Source organism: Lasioglossum baleicum, chromosome 10 (assembly GCF_051020765.1).
Source record: "Lasioglossum baleicum chromosome 10, iyLasBale1, whole genome shotgun sequence".
NCBI lineage: Eukaryota > Metazoa > Arthropoda > Insecta > Hymenoptera > Halictidae > Lasioglossum > Lasioglossum baleicum.
The window spans coordinates 7,934,382-7,959,480 of NC_134938.1; the positions used below are offsets into that span (position 1 = coordinate 7,934,382).

A 25,099-nucleotide genomic window follows, 5' to 3' on the forward strand; every position below is an offset into this window, starting at 1 on the left:
TCAGTTGAAAAAAATGATTTTTTACCATTTATTCTGCGTATTATTTTTGTTTATTTTTGGATTGAGTGTCTCGTCTTCCGACTCGAAATTTGCCATGTCCTTGAAAATAATCTCTCCCTCGCAACCCTTAAACTCTTATCTTTGTGGGATTTTTGAGAGTGTTCGAATATTAATGGGAGTCACTGTACGTGTTCCGAAGTGTGTGCAGAGGGTTCGCCCCGATCGAAAATTTTGAGAAATGTTGTTTCAAAAAATACGTAATTCAGTGATATGTAGTTGTATATTATAAATAGCGGATCTTTATGCAAAATAAAAATTGTCTGCGTCGATTGCAAGAAATGGAAACCAAATTGAATGCGATTTCCTCCCTTAATAATTTTAATAGATGAGAAATCTCATATATTGATATCTTGAATTTGCAAAAATTTCCTACAATTTTGCATTTCGTCTGTTCAATTTTCCAATGAATGCATAAAGATCCGAAGTTATTGTTAATACAATATTTCGTGAAGCATATTATGCAGAGAGCTAATACCTTTTATGCTTGATCTACTCTATGTTTGTCTAGTAGTCTAGTTACAACTAATGTCACTACGATGTTTTCGAACAATCTGCACATTAAATTATTGCAATCCAATAACTATCTCGACAATTTATGATTTTATAATGTCTTGGGGGAATATCTCATTTCTGCTGTACCGCCAAACGAAAATTTCTCTTTTTCGGCTAGTTAATGTAGCCGGTTAATGACTGCAGAAAGTTCGTTTTTCCCGCGTCGTCGCGTCAGTTCGGTTGCGCGCGAGTTAATTACCCTGCCGGCAGCATTCGAACGGAGGCGACAAAGTGTGTTTCCTTTTCTTTTTCCTTTTGTTTCCGTACACTTTGTTATTCAAAATAATGAATATCTGTTCGCGATCTGGTTTACTGTTTGCCAAGCCGATGGCTGTCCCATAGAATTTCAAATGTACGAGCGAAGTTGCAAGTGCAAAGGCTTTTGAACGCGCGAGCTTCCTCCCCCCTCTCATCACTCCTGTATACACACGTCCCCGTTTCTTTTCCTTTTTTTCGGTTCATTCTTTGTATACGCCTATGGGTAGCTATTGCGCGCGTGTACCGGCGTTCTAATTCTTTATGCAGCCGGCTAAGGAAATTCACAGTAGGAATGCACGGAAGGGAGGTTGCAAAATCCAGTTCCCCCTCATCTCTCTTCTTTTCTCTTCATCTTCATCTTCCCGATGGAGAGAGAGAGAGAGACGGAGAAAAGAGAGGCCGTTCCGTGGCCTGCATTCACGGGACGCACTCGGTCGGTGGTGTGCGTGTGCGAGAGCACATGATTAGGCCACGTGTCCACGACCGTCCTTCATGCTATTCCGACTAAAATCGTTCTAATGATTGCTATTATTATTCGTTAATTGCGAAACACGTTCTACGAATTTCCAGAATCTCCTCCGTTCCGAACAAGTCTGCTTTGTCCGGAACTTTACAATAAATCCAGATCCGTAGAATATCAAAAAATAATTTACTATTAATATTGTCTATTTCGTCTGCTTATTAGTTGATTTAAATAATATGTGACTGCAATAAGAATGAAAATATTGCAAAATTATCGAAATTCGTTTATTTGAGTTGATCGGTACTGCGGTTTTTGGGTGTTTGTAGTTGGGTTCTTTATACTATTATACGGTTTTGCAATTATTTTTTATTAAGTCGTGCCCTCGTCATTTTAAGAATGGTCATTTCAAGAATATTAATCCCTTGTATTTTAACGAGTCGGACTCGTGATGAAGATTTTAACAAAGTCTAGCATATATGAATGCTACACTTTTCTTTTTAAATAAAATACAATTTCTGTAACTGTAAGGAAAATGTTACGCGGCAAGGGGTTAAAACGTTATTTTCACTATATTAAAGAAAAAATTGTCCTTGAATTTCACGGCTAAATGTTTTAAATTGTATTGTACTCTACGCGTCTACGCCCCGTGATAAGCTTCAGCTCTGCAATTTTGATGAGTCTGATTAAATTACTTTTGTGGGATTCTTGGGGGATGATAGTTCGGCTGATATTGATTCGGCTAGTTCGGATGATAGTTGTGTCAAGATGAAAATTAGTGTTTCGGAACGCGTGTTCCACGAGCAACAACCTAATATTTCCAGTAGCGTGGGTATAGGACGGCAACGTCGGGGAAAGCGCGAGTGCGTGGCGCTTCCGAAAGTGAGTGGGACACACGGGCCTTCGCGCTGAAGGAGAATCAATAGATGTGCGTTGCATCTTGCCCCGCTTGTCCCCCATTTCGGCTGCCCCGGGCACCCTTCAGCCACCGACTCGACCTTCGCATGAGCGTGCCCACGGCCGATATCCTCCTCTCATTCCTCTCTCTCTTTCCCTTTTCCCTTTCACCATCTTTCTCTTTCTCTTCTTCTCTCTTTCTCACTTTTTCGCTTCCTCCCTTCTCGCGAGCATCCCTTCTTCGACGATTCATTATTCCGTTTAAGGTGCAGTCGAACTGCCTCTTGGGAAATTTTATTCCTGTGCAATACGAGTTACCGTTCCTCTCTTTCCTCTTCGCGGATCATAGTTGTCCCTTCTCGGATCGCCTTTTCGCGATGAACCATCCGAACACGTCGGGGTCGTTCTGATAACAGAGTTCTACGGTAGGATTTCAGATAATTGTGAAATTGTTCTCCAAAATTTGATCAGCTAACCGGATTCTCAGGTTTCAGTCCAGTTCATATCGACACCCTTCACTGCATATTATTCGATGCAGATGTTGGAGGGTAGGAACGATTTGATCGAATGAAAAATTATTTGAACTTCAATCGGAATTTAAATGATCAAATAAGACAAATATTTGTAACGACTATTTTTCAACTAATTCATTTCAATATTGTCCTAGTCTGCTGCTCATATATGCAGCATTAATGGGTTTGTAGAAGTGAGGTTCTTCTCCAATTCAATTTCTGTCGGTAACGATTTTGTCCAACGAATTTTCGCAGCGTTTTACTTACCAACCCCTATCGCGTAGATCCTGTCAACTCGAAACTCAACGTGTAAATCAAGATTCAACAACAGATAAACTTGCCTCGTATTCGAACGAAACAGAATAACTCGGTGTGTACACGCTCAAATACCAGGTTTCATTGATTGCACGCAGGAATATCTGTTCGAGCGGCAATCGGTCTCTCGTCTGACCATTGAATTATTTAAGGGAATGGCCGCTTAATGATCCTGGCGTCGTTTTTTTCCCCTTTTGCCCGATCCCCGCCTGCTATTCACTATAATTCTTCGACTAACACGCGTTTATGGTCCGCTACCTTGTGTTTTTCTTTTTTACCTACGGACTATTTTGCCTTCTTCGAAATCTTCAGCTTGCTTCATTCTGAAATGCTATGTTGCAGTTTGCAACGTTTATTTACTTATTTCGCTTTTTATTCGATCTTTAATATTTATCAATGGGATAGAACTATTAATACGATTTGTTGTACCAAAAGAGAGTTTAAAAATCTTCTTTTACATAATAATCACCGCGAATTTTACGCATTTATGATAAAAAGGAGAATAATTGTAAACAGGAGAAATATGAAAAGAATTGTAGAACGGTTCCTTCAATTATTGCTCTGCAATTAATGCTCTGGACTCTCTCTTTCTCTTTTATTTTGCATAAAATTCCGCAGTCTAAGGATTACAGTAGAAATTAAATTATGTTACTAAATAAATAGAGATCTGACGTATCGTTTCCCTGATTTGACGTATCGCTGTCGTATTGCAACGTCGAAAGAAAGGACATAATAATGCGTGTGCGCCGATTATTGATCTATCTGCTTGCATTTATTTCTACGCCACAGCCTTCAAGTTTTGGAGGGTTGCACAGGGTGCAACCTTTAACGTGGCTATACATATGGAAGCCAGCAACAGGGTTGGTTACGGCTCTTCAACCCTCCGTGAATTCCTGGGACGAAAACTCCTAGTCGAAACTAGTTTGAAAGTAGTTTCGATCGTGCATCCATTTCTTTTCCTTCAATAAGAAGGAAGTAATAAATTCTGGTCGTGTCTAAAGTGGTAGGACGACTAGCCAGAATCAAAACAGGACTTCTCGAAGATGCAACAATAATAACGACTTCGCTATTATTTCTCGTTTTGAATGTGGCTCCGATGTTCTCAAGAGATACAAATGTGAAAACGTAGCTCGTCTTCGAGATTTCAAGATTTTTCAAGTGCAGTCTAGTCTCGAGCCACCGTCAATTGAAAACGACGCCCTGAATTAAATTTGCTAAGTGGTTCAGAAGCACGTCTCTGCATTATAGTAGAACGATTTAAAAGAGACTGTGTGTTGAAACGTAGCTTGCTAGCCGAACACCATAGCACCATGGCTCGTGGATGAAGCTAGGCAATTGTAGTTAGTGGCATAATGTCGCGTTGATTTTGTTCTGACTATTTGTCGATCACATCTACTCGTAATTTAGAAACTAACACGTGTCGTGTATTTTTAATTATTCTTCTATCTGAATCTTCTTCCTGTGTAAAATAGTTGTGTGTGTTCATTGTGTGATAGAAACAAATGAATTTCAAATATTATTACAGCGAATGGGAACAAGGGATGAAAAATAAAAATATATGTTTAATATTACTCAATGATACAATTTCCACTATTTGTAACAACTTGTTGGGTTTCCCAATGATTCACTGGCGACATGTGTTTTTGAATTTACAAGCAAAATTACCTGCTAATTTAAAATACGACAGAACTTCCCCTCAAACCTAATACATAGCTTCATTTTTGGGTCACTCTTTGACATTGCGGACTTTTGCATAGTACTGTAGCTAGAAGAAACGCTTTTCGAAGAAAGCAAGGTGCACCGCATGATAGACCAGAGAGAATAGAGCTAGGAGAATATATATATATGCATTTGCGAGCGTGGTCAAGAGAGTGTGGGCGTACACTAACGAAATCGGATCGAGCACCGTGAAAAAGCGACGAAAGCGGGGGTGGGTCGGGTTATCGTAACCGCGTAAAGCGTGGGCGACCCGTAGTAGGGGAGTCATCGTGTGTAGGTGGAGGGCAGAGAAAGGGAGGGAAGAGGAGGCACAGGTGAAAGTGAAGCGAAGGTGGTCGAGTTAGAGCGGTGTTTGGGAGGGTGAAAGGAGGTTAATGATTAGTTCTTCCGAGGTCGGGGGCTGTTGCCGGGTGCAGGTTGCCTGGCTCCCTTCAGACCGCCCCCTTTCATCCCACCGCCCCCCAAGGACATCTCTCCCTCCCCCGCGTACTCCCCGTTTGGTTTCCCTCTCGCTTTTCGCCCTTCGATCCCCTCCGTGTTCACCCGATTCTGCCAACCTCCAAAATTTCAGACCCTACCACCACCGACGCAGCTACGCATACCGAGGGGTGTGAGAGCTTGCAAGGTTGTTCTCCCCTCCAGCCGCGGGTTCTGCTACCTTCAGGAACGTACCTAGCGCGCGAGGAATTCCCCGTACGAGGCTTTACACTGTCCCCGTGAAATTTTATATCGGATTCGTACCACCGACGATGCACCCTGCGGCTTCGCCCAACGAATTTTTCCGGGGCCGGGGCTATCGGAATACCGGGATGCCCGGCATTGCCTTAATTATCAAGCGATCCCAGTTATGTGAAAAGGGTAGCCGTGGCGCGCGTTCGACATTCGTTCTAACCGTTCGCGAAATTTTATTATTACAACCCCTGGCAGAAAGTATTCGATCACATTTGAAAATCGCATAGTTTCCTTTTTTCATTCGACCGCATCGGTTGAGGTTTTCCGGCATGTTGGAAGAACTCGTTTGCCGACAACGGGAAAATTTAGAAAAAAGTAAAAGCCAATTTTTCTCGATCGATTAAAATTAGAAACGGTTTCATTACAGATACAGTTCAAAAAGTTGAAAAAAATATTGCAAAATCACCATATTGTAGATAAAAAAAAGAAATCTTAGAAGAAATTAGATACAAAAAATTAATACTGTACTCATTCGACCCCTTGAAACGGTGCCGAGCTATTTTAGATAATAATTCTCACCCTGTACATACACTTATAACGTTTTTCTATACCGAGCTTGCCAGTTCGTCACTTTGTTTTCCATTGTCGAGGTAACTTCGAAAAGTTACAAGTCTCTTTGAGCTCTCTCTTAGGGGTTTAAACCCTCCGAGGACTATGCGTTCATATTGTAATGCTTGTAAAAGAAGACGGTTATGCAAATGAGTTAGCTAGTACGCCACTCGAGGTATCATGCCGGCAGGAAATTTTTCATTTACTATTTCTTATCGCAGGCACAATAGCCCGGCGAGTAACAACCGCGTCCCGTTATTAATATGTTTACGCGAGAGCCTGTCCAGCCGTGAACCAAATGCATGGTGTCACCTGCTTAATCTGACTACCAGATCATGGTCCGAGCACGCATCCCGTGCAACGGTGTCCAACGGTGAACGGCTGAAAAATAGCTGCGAACGTATCTCGGCGACATCGGCATACATTAAACGCGCTAAGCAGATTTCGAACACCTTTCCCACTCGAAGCGTCCATTCAGCCATTGCTTCCAGTACGGAGCTCGTTCGAAATGTCTTCATCGTGTAGAACTCAAAAATATATTTGACACGTATTGTTTCTTTAGCTGCCGACGTTCGCATTAACCCCTTGATGAAGATGATGTAGACTCCGCGATGAAGATTTGAACAAAGTTTCTTTTTAGATAAAATCAAATCTGATTCGTTTGTAATCAATATTTAAGCATTAAAATAAATGTAGTCATACAGAAAATATAAATTTTTGGGGTTAAAGACGTCGTACTCACTGTAACTGTAAAGAACGCCCTCAAAGTAGGGGTTGGAAGAGATCTATTTTATTGAACATCTCCGAACTGCTAGGGCTAGACGAAAATTTCAAAATCCAATTCGTGCGTCTTCGAATGGCGAGTCTTTCAGTGCAAACAAATTTTTTGAAAGAATAATTTTCTTTTTAAACTTAATGCAATTTTACAACTTTCCAAAAAATCATACCCAGACTTCAGTAAGCCTCCATTAGCCGAAAATTATCAAAAAAATCGTGTTGGTCAAATAAAGTTGTAACAGCGGTACGCTTTGAGCAGATTCGTGTAGTTTCGTTTCCACGGATGTTTCACCGGTTTTTGGATAAAGCCGCTGCATTGTGCGGCGGGAAGCAGGGAAATTACGGCTTCGATCCATCGACCGAAAGCGAAATTTCGCTGTCGGTGCCGGGGATCCGTCGAACAAAAGGCTCGTCGCCGATTGCATAGCAACGGTGTGTATTTCGTCGATCCTGTGCTCGTCGTTCCGCGTCCCATCCTCTTTTTCGTCGGGCAGTGCGGCGCGCTAGTCAAATTATCTTATCGATTCAGAGAAAGAGCAGAGAGAGAGCCTGTGTCGGTGAGAGCGGGCGCGATGGCTGGCGGTGCGCTTGCAGAAGAGAAGGTACACGCAAAAAGCCAAAAAAAGGGCCCGGCAGGGTGAGTGGGGTAGGATGGGTAAAAAGAAGAGGATGGAGAGGAGAGGAGAGGAGAGGAGAAAAAAAAAGAGGAAGAGGAGAGGAAAAAGTTCATCGAGCTCGTCCTTTGCAACGTCAGCCCTGGTCGAGGCCGCCCTCGTAACGGCCGGAGGACTTTCCAGCGAAAGTGATGGCTACGGCTGGCCGGCTGGCTGCGTAGGAAAACCGAGCTTTGGGGGTGGTGGTTGTGCGTTGTGCTCGACGGTGGAGGCGGCTGTTCCTCCACCTTGAACGCGCTAGAGGTGGCCGTGGCGGGGGCGGATGGTGGCTGAGGTGGCGGGGGTGGTTTTGCTCTGTTACCGGAACGGTCGAGGGGTGGGGAGGGGATTCGACGGTAACCTTGCAACCCTCTTGCGTACGTGGAGGAAGGGGAAGTGACAGGAATCCCGGGAGGAGCGGTGGGTTATGGGTTGAAGGCAGTCGGGGGTGCAGCCGCACGGGGCGGCAGTGACGGGCGTGACGTAGTCGGAGGAGGATGTACGCCCCTGTCGGCGAGGGCCACGGCAACCAACAACCATCCCTGGTCAATCCATGGTGGCTTCATCCGCCAGGTACACCGTGTTCTCACCTGTTTATTCTGTATCGCGAGATTTTCTCTTCTTAAGAATCACCATGATTCAAATGGTGGATGTCGTGGATGTCGTTTGTGTGCGATGACCGATGATCGATCGATCTGTTGTTGGCGGGTTTGCATGGGGGATCGAAGTGTCAATGATCAGTGCGCCGCGCCGGTCAGGATTTCTCACGATTGACCTTCTTCGGGAGATTGTACAGTCCACGGACACGCGATTCGAACCGATCTCTAAGGGATGCTCGGAACCCAGCTAGGGGATGAACTATTTTTTGGTCGGCCGCCAGTGAGCCCTGATGGTTGGCCTGTGATACGGGGATAGGTTACGCAGTTGCGTAATGTTTGCTCGCTTTCGCTCTGCTCTCTACCCTCTCGGGCAACTCGTTCTACGTCGAACCGATTGTTTTTATATTTCAAAATGGATCGATCCAATAACCAATAACAAGGTAAACAGTTAGTTTAGTTAACATTTGCATCTTAGGTTTTTCGGTTACGTGTTTCGCATTAAATAGAAATAAAATCATACAGTCTCGGGCAAATTTGCCTACAAATAACAGAACAGTATAATTTATTTCGGGAAAACTGTGTCAAATTGACTCGAGGGACGGATGAGGGTTAATACTGCTGTATTGGTTTCCGGGGAAATCAGCGACGCACAGAATCAGTATTATCATGCTTGGAAGGTGAACTCTCTCTTCATGTCAACGAAACAGTGTGATGAAAACATTCATGTTGTACGAAGGTAGTCGAAAGGTCATAGATCGTGCTATTTGGAAATTCCCAAAAATATTCCGTCATAGAACTGTCGCAATTTTTGCACCTTTATATCGAAACCGTGCTCTATGAGGGCTAACTGCACTTTCCCGAAGTCGGGATTTCGGCGGGAGTCTCGTGAACAGTGCAACTTGTTTTCCGGTTTACATTTTCACGATTTTATGGTGTGGGGTGAGGTAGAACTTTTCGTTATAGTTTTCGTCATAGTCCTGTGTAATTAGCTGGAAGATATAGTAGACAGAACAAGACAATAGTGTACTGTCGTTAGAGTTTATGTTTCTAAGTACGGGAAGGGGTTGAAAGAGGCTACCAAAACCGGAAATTGGAATGTCCTACTACATATCTGCTAATTTCGGTGTTCCCTAATTAGCCGTCCATTTCACTAAATTAATATTTACGCGGGCACACGTATCTGCCCGAGTGTCGACTCACCGTTATGTACATTTACAATGCGTGTACACTTCTCGTTTGTTTTTAATCTTATGCAGCGCATGCACGTGCTACGTGCACGCGTTCGCATATTACATGCGTGTGCAGTACCCGTAACGGTACCTGACGGCAGCTACATTTGGTTGTCACGGTTTTTCGGGCTTCAGACCCCTCTGATAAAAAATACGATAAAATTCCTCGGCGGATTTGATACATTTATGGCAAACATGGAAAGTGCAATTCGAAAGAATTGGCTCCTTGAAGGACCCTCCCATTTCTGACCTTGTGTGATCTTGAAGGTCAACAATGTCGTATACGAACGAATCAGATAAACGAAGAGATAAAAAAATTACAGACACCATTAAGTTTCTTGCCCATTACAATACCCGCCCTCTAAAGGTTTAAGAAGCAGAGAAACTTTTACTTATAGTTCCAACTTCTTGCAATTGATGTGAACAATTTTTATTTCACATAGAGACCGGAGACTGCTCATCATTCCAGTATACAAAGATTTCCTGCAGGCTTTCCCTTGAGAATGAATTTTTCCAGAGTGAAATATTGCAACCAGCCTGCGGATTTTTATGTCAGAATTTCCTGAACGGAATGTTCTAAACGAAAGCTGAATGAGAATGTGTTTCTTCTTTCAATAATTTCAACAAGTCGAAAATAACATTCTTGAATTCTTCTAATATTTATAATTCACATGTTTACTCTCTAAATGCGGAAAATCCACAGCCCAATAACTCCAATTTCAAAGCAATCTTTAGTATATGATCAACTTCAATCAAGACGTACGAGAAAATACTCGCTAAACATAATGATCTACACGCTTTGTTTAGCGAAGCGCTTAGAGTCTCAAAAATGAATTTAGTGAAAATTGGGTTAAGTTGTGAAATTTTCGGGGCTGTCGGAATCGAATCGAGCCTCCCCCAGCTGGACCGGGCGCGGGCGTCGCCGCGGGCTATAGTGCTTGTTGTTTACTCGTTCGATTCCCGCGCGAATCGTGAAATCCTCCCCCGTCTCGTCGATTCCTTGGTCGGTCGTATCATCGCCACGAGCATAATGTCTCCGTGTTCGATTTCGTCACCGTTTCCCGCGTCCTCGTGGCACCGATTCTCGCGCTTCACGCGTTCGTGGAGCGGCAACGCGACGCGTCCTAAAATCCACCAGATCGACACGTGTCCCGAGCATGGTTCGCGCAACCCTTTCGTCTCATTCAATTTAACGACCTTAGGGGTCGAGTGTTCGTGAAATTCTTTTGAACTCGAGACTCGAACGATTCAAGCTCGCCAATTAGAATCTGCGAAATTAACACTAGAACCACCGAAACGGCTCGAAACAGCCCATCACAGATTTTTTATGCAGAGGTCCCACAAATATTTCATTTAAATACTTCCAAATTTAAAATCCATCAATTAATTTCTTGTCTTTCAATATTAATCTAAGGGCAGAAAATTCTCTTTTCACGTTAACTTGCGTGGCAAATGCTATACACTCTTTTCCAGTACATCATCAATTTGATGCTAATAAGCTTTTCTTTGTAATTTGCAACTGCATTATACACTCACTAGAATTCTTCATCAGCGGAAAGAGAATCTACTTCCATTTAATGGATTCTCTTAAAAGAGATAAAGAAATTATTATTCACTAGCTGCTCTTGTCGTGCCCACGGCACGCCCGCGCAACCAGGCCCTGCGGGCAGGTAAATAAAATAACTACATTTTTGTTGTGCAGATCGCGAAACAACACAAAAGTAAAAACAAATGTAATTTTATTTTAATTTAGGCTGCCGCGTGATTCTCTAATAAAAAATCGACGCTGTGTGCGACGACGATCTCATTGGGAATCAATAATGCGCAGCCAAACATGTCAATCTGCTACTTGTACCGTTTTAAAAATTATGATTTTTGCAGTTTGTCCGAATTTTCCGACTTTCCTTTGTAAGTGTCTTGAATTTTTTTTCGTTAAAACTTTTCCAGGACTATAATGAACAAAACAAAAGAAGAATTACGCATATCCATCGTTCGAATCGTGAGTTATGGTCTTGAGTTCATACAAAAATCCCATAGAAAACTTTCATTTTTTCCCGAATTTTCCAATTTTCCGGGCAACACATTACCAATTTTTCTTTCCCTGAAAACCTTATTCGGACTATTATGAGCATCTTTTTTTTTTAAATTAGCCAAATCGGTCCAGCCGTTCTCAAGTGATGCGCTTACCAACGAACATTATTTAATTTTTATTTATAAGAAGCAGTATCTAAATTGATTTAATCAATCGCTCTTTCGCTTTAAAAATTAGATAACAGACACATTATGCAGTAACCAAAAAAATTTCGGTTGTTGATAATGGTTGCTGATATAACCAAAAAAATTCTGGTAATTTTTAATGATCACTAGTAGCTAGAATCATTTCAGTCATTCATAATAGTTATAATCAACGTTTGTTAATTCATTGTATTATAACTCTTATACCGTAACTTTTAAAAATTCCCTTATAATAACTACGATGTCCGTTTTTATCAAAAGTATTAAAGGTACAATGTCAAAAGAAAAAAGTGCTGTTTGCCGAGCGATCAGTCGTCGAGATTTAGATTGTTTGCACATCGGGTTGTATTATTGCTATTTAAAGGTGGAGTGATCCATTGGACTACCGGAATTGTCTCTGGGTGGTAGAAAGATATTTGCCATTCTTTCAGAGCGGGGACCGCAGCGTCTGCACTTTCAGTTCGAAATTTTCATCAGTGGAACCCTTTCTCTGCATTTTCTCTACCCTTCGGCAATTATTGTCGGGATTCGGGATTCACGCAAATCTCGTCTTTCCCTCTTTCTCGCTTTCTCTTTCATTCAGGGGCGGAAGCTGTGGGGGAGAATTCGGCGGATAAGGGGAAACAGTGCTGCGGTAGGCATCGTTGGCTGCAGTATTGACTATACTTCAGGGGCAGGTCCTTCGTAGAACGTATTTTCCACAACATTATCACCCTTCATGCTATACCGCGCCGTTGCCTTCTAACGCAACGTTGCAGGCCTCCTCGGATTTCGATAGGGGACTATATCTGACGGAATGGTAAACACCCGACTCTCTTTCGGCAATAATTTCCCCTATATTCTCAATATCATACTGCCTCTTACGGAACCGATGACTCGGTGGAATGATACAGCGGATCCAAAGAAGTATTTGAAAATTTCATTTCGCGGAAAACAATCGTACACTCCGCGACAAAACGATAAGACACCTCCAGATTTCTAATGTTTCTCAATACCAATGATGTGTACAAAGATTTTGTATACAGATCTGTATGGAGTATCCTCTGTTTAGTAACGTACGAAGTAACTGCTATTATTTATATTGTGTCTTAGGAGTTATATCAGTTTATATGAAAAACCGGTGCGTCAAAACGATAAGACATGGTGAAGGAGAATAGTGAAATTTGTTCCACAATTACTGTTCCGAATCTGCCCTTAATTTTTCTCCTAGACGCACAGTTTCTGAGAAACATGACTTTAAAAAAAAAACGTATTTCTCAACTTTAAACAAATATTGTGATGTTATTATAAAAGATATTGAATTTTGTTCTTTGCAGCAAAAGATTCTGTCGACTTTCCCGAATACAGTGATATCCAATATTAATACATTATGAATGTTTAAACATGTTTAAACAATCATTAAAGACGGGGAGACACCACTTTGCACCAATTTTTGAGGTTGAACTATACCACTTGATAGAGCAGGTTTTTATCTTGAGAAATCACTCTTTGAAGTTTGCAACTTTGACGTTTCTTTCGGACCACAAAGCAAAATATTTTCGCCCGACATGAGTTGGCCAATTTATGCCGAGACCGCGCTAGTGGTGAGCGCCACTGACGGCAACTTATGCCGCTCCGGTTTTTCATGTAAACTGATATAACTCCTAAGACACAACGTAAATAATAGCAGTTCGTATGTTACTAAACAGAGAATACTCTACATACAGATCTATAATACAAAATCTTTGTACACATCATTGGTGTTGAGAAACATTAGAAATCTAGAGGTGTCTTATCGTTTTGTCGCGGAGTGCATATAATCACAAACTTGGACTCACTTTAAAGCCTGAAGATTCTACTTTCTTATTCAGTTTTCGAATAGTGAAATAAAATTAAAATATCATCTAAACTAATGAGATTCCATTTAGAAACACAAAGTTAACCTTCATTTGAGCTCTAAGCGTCCACATAGGAAAAAATAGATATTTCGAGTTGCATTTTACGAATGCATATAACTACGTTAGTTTTGCGAATTCAAACGATTCGTTTCGCACACGTATTCACGCAACGCGAAATTCATTTTTTGAAAATGGGAAACCAGAACGCCTGCTTAAACGGAGAAAAAGAAGTTCGTAAAATTGTAAAGTGGTACTCGGGCGCAGCCGGCCGCAAGAAGATTGTATTCGCCGGAGGAAAAATGTACGCGTTAATTACGATAGAACGGAAACGGGTTTCCGGCAAATATTCTGGGACAGGAGTTGCCGTTGTTTTTCTCTCTCGGGCAGAAAACTGCATTAGTGCATTACGCTGTGTAGCTGGTAACTGAATTATTTCGCCGATTCAATTAAGGCCCCCGCTCGGTGGGCTGAATAGGTACGAGAGCGTGGCACAGCTTTGATAACCCACTCCGTTGACCACTGCCGTCGATCGTTAGTCGGTGAAAATATGGCTGTGCATTTTCTTCAACATTACTGGAACCATAAATCGTTCGAAAACTTTCTCGAAATGTCTTGTTCGTCTTCTTTCCTACTTCTACAAAGTTACCTTTTGGGGCAGACAAAATGAAACAGTTTCACTTGGTATCGAATTTATTAATTAATTAAACCATTCGGTGCATCGTTTGGTATCACGAGACTCGCCTGTTCCAATCGCCATTTTTACGAAAATTTAGTTACCCGGTTGCTAGCAAGTCTACAAGAGGACAGTCAGGGGGTGCAGCAACTTATTGTCCACGTTTTCGTTACTTCTGAAATCGCTGTACCATTTGACGAACAAACAGCGAGGACTGTCACTGTCTTGCTAGCGAGTTACGACACGCGTTCGAGCATCGCACGTGCTTGACTGCAACAACGTGCGGTTCATTCTTCTCGAGCATCTACGCGTTACTGTTAACGACATAAAGATGCACTTTATCAGCGTCAAGATTAAATGGAACAAATCGTTCTCACTGCACGCTATGGATAGCCTCCATCTCGGGCTTGCACGTTTGCTTTGCAACATGAAATGCTGAGGCCTCTGCTAGATAGACGCTGAAGAGGGAGAATATTGTCTTACAAGGAGAGGTCACACCTCTGGGATCGCCGAGTTTAATGAAACATTTTCTGGTGACTCTAGAGACAAAATAAGCTGACACGTGTCCGAGCTTTCTTGCCAGGACTTATATTTTACGAAGATGTTTTTTGGATTTCTTATAATTAATACAGAAATTCGTTTGGTGGCTTAAAGATTGAAGTCGACGATCGTACTAAAGAGGTTGTCCCTGGGGTTGCTTGGGACCCGGAATAACAAATGTTGCATCTAAATATCCTAACTTTTTAGTAGCCAGTTCAGTCAGCTCTTACTATTAGGTTTAATAAGATCAAAATTGATCTCGAAGAAGAGAGAGAGTAGGTTTAAAAATATGTGATTCATTTACTAATTCCATAGAGATGGATATTAAATGTATATTACGAATATTCCAGTTAAATTTTACTTTTCTAGTACCCAGTTCTGCCCAGCTCTCAGAATTAGATTTAATAAGATCAACGTCGATCTCAAAGATTAGGTCTAAATCTGAATTCCGATAGATCCATTTACGAATTCCGCGGTGATGGATATGAAATGTATAAATACGTCAATCCAAATTTAAACTATTACATTTCGGACGTGCACGTAAGGGTTAACTACCCCTGGAGACATACTTGGCAGAAACGAAACTGCGATGGTTTTCCTGAATGGACGGATCGGATCGATGCTCCAGTGGTTAATGGGTTACTTTCCGGTAAACAATGATCGCATAACAAGTGTCCTATCAAACCGGCATATTCATCAGTTAGCTACACTTCTAGTTACACTTATGCCGAGCCTGGTCGACCCAACAGCGTGCCCTATAGTGGCGCCTTTCTACCGCGGTTCCTAAAAAATCCATACAACGCAGCGTGTTTTCTCCGCAGGCCGGACCTGGTGACATAATACGCGTCGCCATAGGAGAACCGGCGAATTACGGTGGCCGAGAGACACACGCACAGGCTTTCACGCACACGAGTACAAACCCATGCACAAGGGGCACCCACGCGTAGTAGCGGTGTGCTCGCGAGCGCACGCGTGAAATCAGCGCCGATATCACCGGCGCGCACTCACACTTTGGCTGACAGAAAAGGCAGACATCCCCTGCGCACACGCCTGGCCCGGTCGTATTGCAGCGCAGCGCGCAAGCGTGTGCGTTTTGCGTTTGCGTGCGGGTTACGCTGCCCGGTGCGTGTATGCGTGGCCAGGGGCGCGCGTGCGGCCCCGCAGCGACCTTGAGCCTCCTCGATCCTCCCGCGAGTCCCCCCTCTCCCGCCTCCGACACGCAATATCCCTCCTCCCCTTGCTACGCTGCCGCAATTGCTTCTATCTCTCTCTCCCGCCTCCCTGCCTCCCAACCTTCCCTTTCGCTTTCCTTCACTCGCGGTGGCAGCCCGCTAGCGATGGACTAGAGTCGCGCCCGAAACCGATCCAATCGATCAGAAGTCGTTCACACTAGGACGGATCACAATTTTCATAGTGATCCATTGAAACGACTTCCTGTTCGCAATAAATTATTTATTGCCGTTCATAAGTTAAGAGAGACATGTGTTTCTGCTTTCCAATCAGTTTACAATACGATACAAGGGTTCAGATGCACAGATTGCCTTGTTTCTACATTGTATTGTGTTGTATTGTTTGATTTTTAGAAAAGCTTGAAACACAGAAGACATAGAAAGCTGAAATTTGGTACACACGTAGACGTTAGCCAAAAAGGGTGCACGAATATGTTACGATCCCAAAAATCCTTTAGGATCAAGTGTTAAAATTAAATTAGTGTCATTTAAGTTCCCCTCCCTCCTCTGTAACGGTAAAAAAGTCTCAAAACACAGAAGACGTAGAAAGCTAAAATTTGGTATACAGCTAGTCGTTAGCCCAAAGGAGAGTGCGCGAATATGTTTTTATCCCGAAACTCCATCAGGATTAATTGCTAAAATTAAATTAGTGGCATGCCAGTTACCTTCAACCTTAGGTTCAGCGATTAATATTTTGTAACACCATTTTTCGTGAGTTATTGATTAGTTCTATCACACGACAAGCGGTCAAAGAAAATGACAATGTCCCTGCCGACGTGTCTGTCGATTGTTTACCGTTTCTACTTGCTGCAGTGAAATGCATCGCTCTCGTCTAGTCCAATCTTTTTCTACTTACCGCTCTCTACGTCGCCAGTGATCCCTTGCTAAATGTTCAGATTTGCTATGTGACTCGACGATTTTCTTTCGATGAACTAATAGTTCGAAAACTGACTGGAGCGAGACCCATCGCTGAGCGTCACGCAGCGTTGCCTCGAGCGCCCGAATTTCCATCTAGCTTCTCTCTCGCTCTTCCCCCACCCGTGCTCGTATACCCCTTCCTTTCATTACTCTTTAGTGTTACGTCTAACTCTGTTATTTTCGAGCTTCTCTCTTTTTCTCTTTCTCTCTCGTTATGCTCCCCTCGACTCCTACGCTCTTTCCCCTTTTCTCTTCCGTCCCTCGCGAGGCTCGACGCTTCTTGCACGCACGCAATGCCGGAGCAGGGAGTGCACACTAAATTTTGGCGGACCAGGGACGTACATATCGGTGTGATTGTGACTGATACCGCAGACCGTAGGGATCATAAATTCCGCCGACGACAGAGCCCGAACACATTATCCGGAAGATACACCCGCCCCAAATTTTACACAAACATGCTACACCGCTCACGATCAAAACCATTGTTCAACTCGTAGTCTTCACTTTTATCTAAGACTATCGATAGTATCTGTTAGATACAACTTGTATGTACATAGAACAGTTGACACGCGATTCTTCTGTAAAAACACATTGGATAGCAATTCTAGTACACGCGGTAGTAGCGATGCTAAATTAAGTGGCAGACAGTGGAAAGTTCCTTTCGTCTAGGTTCTGAAATTGGGAGCATAGTGCGCCAATGCAACAATTTATTTGTTACTGGAGCGGGGTCCACTAACCTTCTACCTGGGAAACAAACCTAACATTCTCCATAGTCCAATGTTTCTTCAAAAAGTTATTTCTTCTTCGTCGATTTTCGCTGAAAATAAATTTAGTAATTTTCTGAATCCTACCTTTGAAGGTGTTCCTTGCGGACCCCAGTCTTTCTGACATTCCTAGTCAACCCTGCTATAACATGATTAATTCGTACCGTGTTATTAGGCACTCAGAATTAGTACAAACCAGACAAAATTAAATTTGATACGAATAAAATTGCAATCTTTGCTCCGCGTTATAGGCAGAGTCTCGAGACTTGTGTCCACACTCTACCTTCCCCTTCTACCACGACCTTCTACGCGGCTGGTCACGTGATGCGTTCCCTCTCTGTCGTGGATTGTGCGGTACTGGCAGAGAGGGTAACCCTCGTCTTGTTATGGGTTTACTGTATAACATTTAATTCATCCAATTTAACAGCTAATCCTCGCAATTCTCGTAAAATCTTGCTATCTTCATCTGAAGACCCAATCCAATCGGTAAGCAATTTTTAAATTCATCATTGATCACTAGACAGTGAATCTGTGTGCAAAATAAAAATTTTCTAGCTGAATTGCAACAATCTGGAGTGAAATAGACAATTACTTCCTTTCTTAATATGTTCAATAAGTTGAAAACAATATAAAAGTATTATAAAATTCTTCTAATGATATTACTGTTTTAAATTACACCTACTCGTTTGTGTCGAAAATGCATAAAACCTACTGTCTTCTCATCATTCACCATTCGTCATTCAAGTTGTAAAAAACAAAATGTCGGTAGCAGAAGGTTATAGCTGTCGCTGCGGTGCAGATCTTCCGCGACGATCTGAATAAGACGGTCTAACTCTTCGGACTCGAGGACCTCTGATTGTGGCAGTTTCAGCTCCTCGCCCCGAGTAACATTACAGTTCTATTCCGCGGCAGCATTTCCACGAAGGCACAACTCCGATCGATGCGTTGCCATAATACCGAGTAAAGCTCGTATTAAGCGGCATTGAAAGGCGGTGGCGAACTGTGGCACAGCGGTTTCCACGCAGCTTGCTTCAAACATCGGACCGCTCATTGTCGGAACGGGGAATGACGCGAGCCGTTCATTTCGTCCCGATTCACTCAGTCGCTCGTAAATTCGCCTCTGTGACCTCGACTCGAACGCACGCTCCTCGTGTTCTTGCCCCGCGACGACCAATGCCAACTGCAATTCCATCGACGACTCGCTATAGAGAGTCACTCTTCCGCAGGAAAATTTGTTTTATCTTGCCGGATTGATTCCGACAACCGATAGGCAAAAATGAATGCCGATTTTTACGAGCGCTTTTTGCTCTGGCAGCGCTCTGGATTGGTCCTCGGGGCCAGTGACGCCATTAGCGCCTCGCAAACGGGGCACTGCATTTAAACGGCCCCACAATTCTTGTTAGTTGTTTTTAAAATCGCACACTTTCTATTATAAGGAAACATTTATACAGTGACTCCCATAAATATTCTGACACTCTTAGAAAGACGATAACATTTTTAAATATCGGAATATACAACCCGGATCTCTTTTTGAAAAGTTAGAAGTTCGCCACATGACGTGAAAAAGTTTTGAAGAAGTTGTAATTGAACGGAATTATACAGAGAAAATACTGAAGTTGTTCACAACTTTTTACTCGAGCCTATACATTGACAATTTGAAAAATGCATTTTGTAGATCTGTATCGATCATAGATATTTTAAAAATTTCATCAGGGTCGAATTCAAGATGAAATTCGCAGTCTAAGCGACAAGGTGTCACAGCAGTGTTTCAGGATCCGGGTCAGAATGGACCCAGCCTCGCGCAATGTCGATTCTTTGGATCAGCCGCTGGTTGCAACGCTTCTGTTAGAGTGTCTTCGAAATTGAATTCGTTGCGCTTCGTTTTCGTGAACCGGCGAATGTGCTGAGTTCACGCGGTGTGGTGTCGTAGCTTCTCCGATGTAACGGATCATTGGGAGCCGGGCCCCGGGATTGGCGAGGCGTATTAATGCGGACTGACGGTTTCGTAAAGTGTTTGACGTGATGTAAAAGGGATGCTCTTTGATATCGATTTTCGAGTGGGGTATTTTACTCGAGGAACGGGACTTCGCGTCCTTTAACCCTTAGCAATCGAGTGGTGACTCTGAGGCGCCACTAAAAATTGCTGTGCCATTATTTAAAATATTGTTTACATTATTAGATATGTATTAGGTATTTATGTTTATGCGATTTTCAATTTTTGCAGGCAAATTTTAAGAAAGTGGATACACGTATTTTCAGTGGTAGTAATCTTTGTAGTTCTTGAATAAAATCTAGAATAAACCATAAATGCATAAAGATCCGCAATCAACTAATCAATTATCAAGCATTTAAGTATTGTATGAGGTATTATATCAATTTCGTATCCACCAAATTTAAAAATTCATTCAGAATGGAAATATTCTAGGTCGGAAGAAATGTTTAATTTTCCAGTTAAAATAGCTCCGAGTGCAAATGGTTAAGTGGAGCTGATAGAGCTGACCTTATTCACTCGTGAATAAATAAACAATGCCGTGTTCAAAATTTGATCGAGTTTGCGTAAATTCTATTGCTACGAAGAGGACACGCGAGTCCAAGAAAACCGAAGTATCGATTAGCGGAAAGACCAGCGAATGTATCCATATTCCAGAAAAATCCAGAATACAAAGAAGTCCGTGTTCGAGCGATTCGGCTGTGAACCCGAAAAACCGTTGACGGTGCATCGCCGGTCCTGCATAGTCCGCGGCCGATTAAACTTTCGACCGTCAGTGACGTAATCGGGTGCGCGCGGGCCGTGGTAACGAAGGCGACCGTGCAATACAAAGATCCCTTCCACGTCGCGCACAGTTCTTGCCGAGTGGCGCCACGTATCCGCATTTCGGCCCTGGCACGTGTTAGATTAGAAAGTGGCGGGGATGCGGGATACCTTAGAAGCGTTAGAGGGGGGTACGAGAGCGCGAAAGAACCGATTGGGCGAGAGGGAGAAGGTACAAGGAGAGGGTAGAAAGAGAGACCGCGTTCGAGATAGCGAGCAAGAGAAGAAGGGGGTCGAACGTTAGATAGAAGAGGAAGGCGCGAGGATAACCGTAAAGCGATTGGACGAGGATGGAAATAGAGAGTAGCAAGAAGATCAGAAGATGGAGGAGGGGGTACAGAGAACCACGCGAACTAGACTTCTAGCCTTAAGCAATTTCTGCCCTACCCTCGCCCGAAAAAGTCGAATCTTATTCCCTCTCCTCCGCCTCCTCCCACCTACACTCTTTCCTCTTCCTCCAACCCAACCTGGCCTCCTCCCCCCCCTACCCGCCCCACCCACCGGATTCCCGATCCAAAACCTACCGAACTCACACTATTTCGTCTAACCGCATTTGCATCGGCACCGATGACCCATATTCACGTTTCTATTCCTCCGTGCGACACACCGACGTCTTCTCTCGAGGGACCCCCCTTCTCTCTCTCTTCGGCCAACCCAGGTTCCCTCGCGCGAGCGAGCGTACGCACGATCCTCCCGCGCGCGTATGTATGTATATCTCTGTTTCTCGTTAGCCGGCGTGCGCGCGCGTGTGTACGACAGAGACCGACGACGACGACGTCGAGGTCCGTTCCGTGACCAACGAAATAGAGAAAGAGAGAGGGAGAAAGAGGAGTGATAGAGAGGGACGAACGACCACGGACAGTTACGCGTGATTCGTTCCTCGCCGCGGCGATGCGCGATGCAAGTCGGTGACTCGATTTCGGTCGGGTGAAACGTACACTCGAGCCATCAGTGTGCACGCGTCCAGTGTCCCGATACACACCAGGAACCTAGTCGCGGGGAACTGTCCTTGTTCCACTGTTCCTATCGTTTCGTGTCCCGTGAGAGAAGAAGAGCTTCCTCGTGGTCCCCCTAATCGGAGAACAGCAGTGCCTAACTCGCTCCTCGAGGATATCATGTGCCGCGTGTGTACGCGGGACCGGTGCAGACAGCACGTCTATCAGTGAGAATCGAATCCGTTCGACAAACCAGTTCACGATCGTTGGAGAGTGGGTTTTGTTCGCGGGACCACTCGCATGAATGAAACGTGCTCGACCGATGATCCAGCGCTGCCTCTTCTGACGAGTCTCGATCGAACGGACGGGTAATACGGTCCTGAGCAAACCACGGTAGGTTTTAACCGGTGGTTTTTATCGCGGACCACGGATGTCCGGTACTTCTTCGAAAGAGATCTCCATGTTGCCCGGTCAGGCGACTACGATCGGGCACGATTTCGGTGTAACGCGGACCGATAACGACCCGATGTTTTCCTCCGGCTTTTATCGGGCACCGGACAATCCTTATCGATGGCCGAAACCAGTCGCGAAACCGCTGCGCTGTCGGCCCCCGCGGAATTTATTCTGTGTTCGAATAGATCGATTAGAGGTGGCTGAATTTTTCAATATTTTCTGTACAGCTGGACAAACTGTTGGGCACGAGCGCGATCAGGAAGAAAAATACCTACACGAAGGTGGCAGAGACAGGGGTGGCGAGGGTCACGGGGTTGGACCTAGGGGTGGCATCATGGACTCTCATCAGCATCAGTTCTGTCTCAAATGGAATAGTTTCGGCAGCAACTTAGCGACAGCGTTCTCGAATTTGTTCAAAAGCGAGAGTCTGACCGATGTCACCCTATTCTGCGAGGGTAAGTGTCCTTTCTCGTTTTTCTCGATTGTTTGCTCGGCTGCTTGCGGCGATACCCTTCGACGACGGACGACGTTTTAAATTGCTTCAAAATCGCCATCAAATCGTTTAAAAATTGATTAGACCTGGTCTTAATCACTCACTGGAATTTGAACTAGTATGCATTAAGTTGTCCGAAAAATTTCTTTCTCCATGTGCATCATTTTTGTTCACTATTTTATTATGTTCTAAACTTCCTCTTACTCCGAAGTTTTGCTTTCTTGAGAAGCTACTCCGAGCTTTTCTCATGGCGTGTGCCAATCGAGAGAAAAAAACTTTCGGGACTACGTAATAGTTATTATGATGATAGATTATTATAATAATAGATTACGGTAGCATCCCTAACGTCATGCAATGTACATCATACAGAAAGAGACTGACTGGCCGTCGTCCTCGAAGGTAAAATTTTCGTTCATTTAACTGTTACACTTGATTCTTTAGTTTATAATGTTACGTCGTGGCTGAACGCTTGCAGCGGTATAAACGCGAAACACGTTCCCGAAAGCAATTTCGATTCATTTCGCGAACCGATAAGCGGGACACGCGCGCGATATTGAATTGATTACCACCGACAACATTCGAGGGAGTTCCCTTTCTGTCTCTTGGAATTATATCGAGCGAATGCTCCGTTACGAATGGTTTATGGAATTCTCAAAAACAAGGTAGAGTTCAATAGTGCAAAATGTTTCTCCTGAATTACGACAAACCTATATAATAAGTTCAATGGGTCGAAAAAAAATATATCTATACATATATAACAGTATTTTTAAATTCATCTAATTTTTATCATAAATGCATATAACATCCGCAGTCTAGCAACAACACACTAGCGTCATTCATTACGAACTTTCCTGTGATAATCGCTAATTAATTAATATATTTTTAATCGTTCTAGATTAGAAAAAAATTGTTTGAAATACTCGTAAACATTTTAGCAAAATCTAAATGCAAAAGATTCAATAGTTTCATTGAAAAAGAATTCAAAAGGTTCCTGCAGAAACTTTGAAAATCAGAATACCCATTGTTTTCCCATTGTTTGTTGTAAAATTATTATGTTCCTCTTACGTACGTTAATTTATGATGGAAGTTTGCAAAGAATTAAATTCGTCGTCCGAAACCCACGTAGACTGTGAGACATAAATTTGTAATTAATAATTAGACTCCGGACTTTATGTATTTATGACAAAAATGAGTAGGTGCAGTTTAAAACAGTAAAAAGATTAGAAGACAGCGAAAATACAAATTCATTTTTAGGTCTTGTGTCTTGCGATTGATGCACAAACTTTTTACCTTGCATAAAGACCCGGAGTCTACTAATAATTAATATCAGACGAAAACATCGAATGATTTTCCGCGGGACATTATCGCGTAGTTCCGCTGGAAAAGCATCGAAGTCGCCGGGAGATCATGTCTGACCAAAGCAGCGCCATCACTCCTTGCGCTTGAATTGCACACCTGTGGGTGGGGGCGGTAGGGGGGCGGCGGCGGCTGCAGTAACGTCGCGGTGCACGTGTTCGATGCAGGCGAGCTGCAACGTCGCGGCGGGTTGTCCCGCCCCTACCCCTGTTTCGTCCAATCGCGCGAATCGCGGTACTCCGCTCGCGCAGAGTCAGTCGGTGTGCATGCGAATCTCGGGTTTGCACACCCGTTCGCGCGTATGTATAAGTGCGGAGACGGTTGTGCAGACGGTGCACGGACTAGCGAATACAGGAGGAGCGTGCGCGCGATTTCCCCCAAGCGCGAGTGCAACGATCTCGCGGATCCGTCGCGAGAAACCGCAGTCCGTGGCGAGCCGCGGTGCAACGCGCTCGGTGCATTCGCGTCTCCCGTTGCAGTTCGGCGACGATCGAACGTGTCTCCGGTTCGATCGCGAACGAGAGTGCCGGTTGTTTACAACGGCGAGATAAACGCGATACGTTTAATCGCGATCTACGCCGGTGTTTATCGTGCGGCGCGTAACTGTGCCACTTCCGGTCCTAATATAACACGTGGATGTAATGTGTATCTTGATTCGTAATGCATCGGCCGTTGCAACGAGCACCGCCCATGCACGTCGCCGCCTTTCTCCGTCGGAATCCCGTTTCGGGATGGGACCGCATTGGCCCGGCCCGGTACTCCTTTCTTCCTCGAACGGTAAGCTGCATAATGTATTGGTGACCGGGTTTCTCTTTTCCTGTTAAGTAACGAGGAGAGTTCGCGACATTGAACTGTGAATCAGAAGCGGATTAATTAACTGTTGATTATGGTAAATACTTGCAGCGTATCCCAAAAATGTTCTTCCTTGACAGAACTGATTCCTGAGGTCATTTGAAGTAACTTTTTCCTCTGCGGAAATGTTCTCCGAGGCTTCGTTGAAGAGTTATTCGCGAAAAACACGGACCAATCAGAGCGCCACTACAAAAGGCCCCGCTAAACGGATGGACTCCGGCTCGACCAATGCTCAGCGGGGCCTTTCGTAGACGCGACCTGATTGGTCCGTGTTTTTCATTAATAAATCCTTAATGGAGCCGCGCAGAACGTTTTCGCAAAGGAAAAAGTTTCTTCAAATCACCTCAGGAGTTCTCCCTTTCAGACTCTGAACAATTTAATATAAATATATTATTAATTTCCTTCAAACCCAGATAAAATTCTATGTTGGTTTCTTTGATGTACTGCTATTGGAGAACATGCAAGCACTCAATGGATATAAATTTTCTCTTTGCAAAAAAAGTTCAAAAATCATTAAAACATTGAAACGTTGGAATACAATATTGTATTATTACACTCGTTATTTCCACTCGTTAAAATAAAAGATAGAATTCACATTTGTCTAATATTTTTGTGTCTGGTAACGAGCTTAGTCGTCGAGAATTTATCGT

The 25,099-nt window shown here is 43.6% G+C and overlaps 1 protein-coding gene across 4 annotated transcripts in view; it reads left to right on the top strand.

The window, feature by feature from the left end:
* Nucleotides 1-25,099, top strand: part of Chinmo (Chronologically inappropriate morphogenesis) — an 80,322-nt gene that overhangs the window by 2,178 nt on the left and 53,045 nt on the right. The window contains exons 1-2 of one of the 4 annotated variants that reach the window (XM_076431449.1): nt 7,846-8,057; nt 21,976-22,203. In XM_076431449.1, coding sequence (XP_076287564.1) covers nt 7,982-8,057; nt 21,976-22,203 — 304 coding nt within the window. In that variant the 5' untranslated portion in view covers nt 7,846-7,981. The other 3 variants (XM_076431451.1, XM_076431453.1, XM_076431452.1) reach the window with 3 other exon arrangements.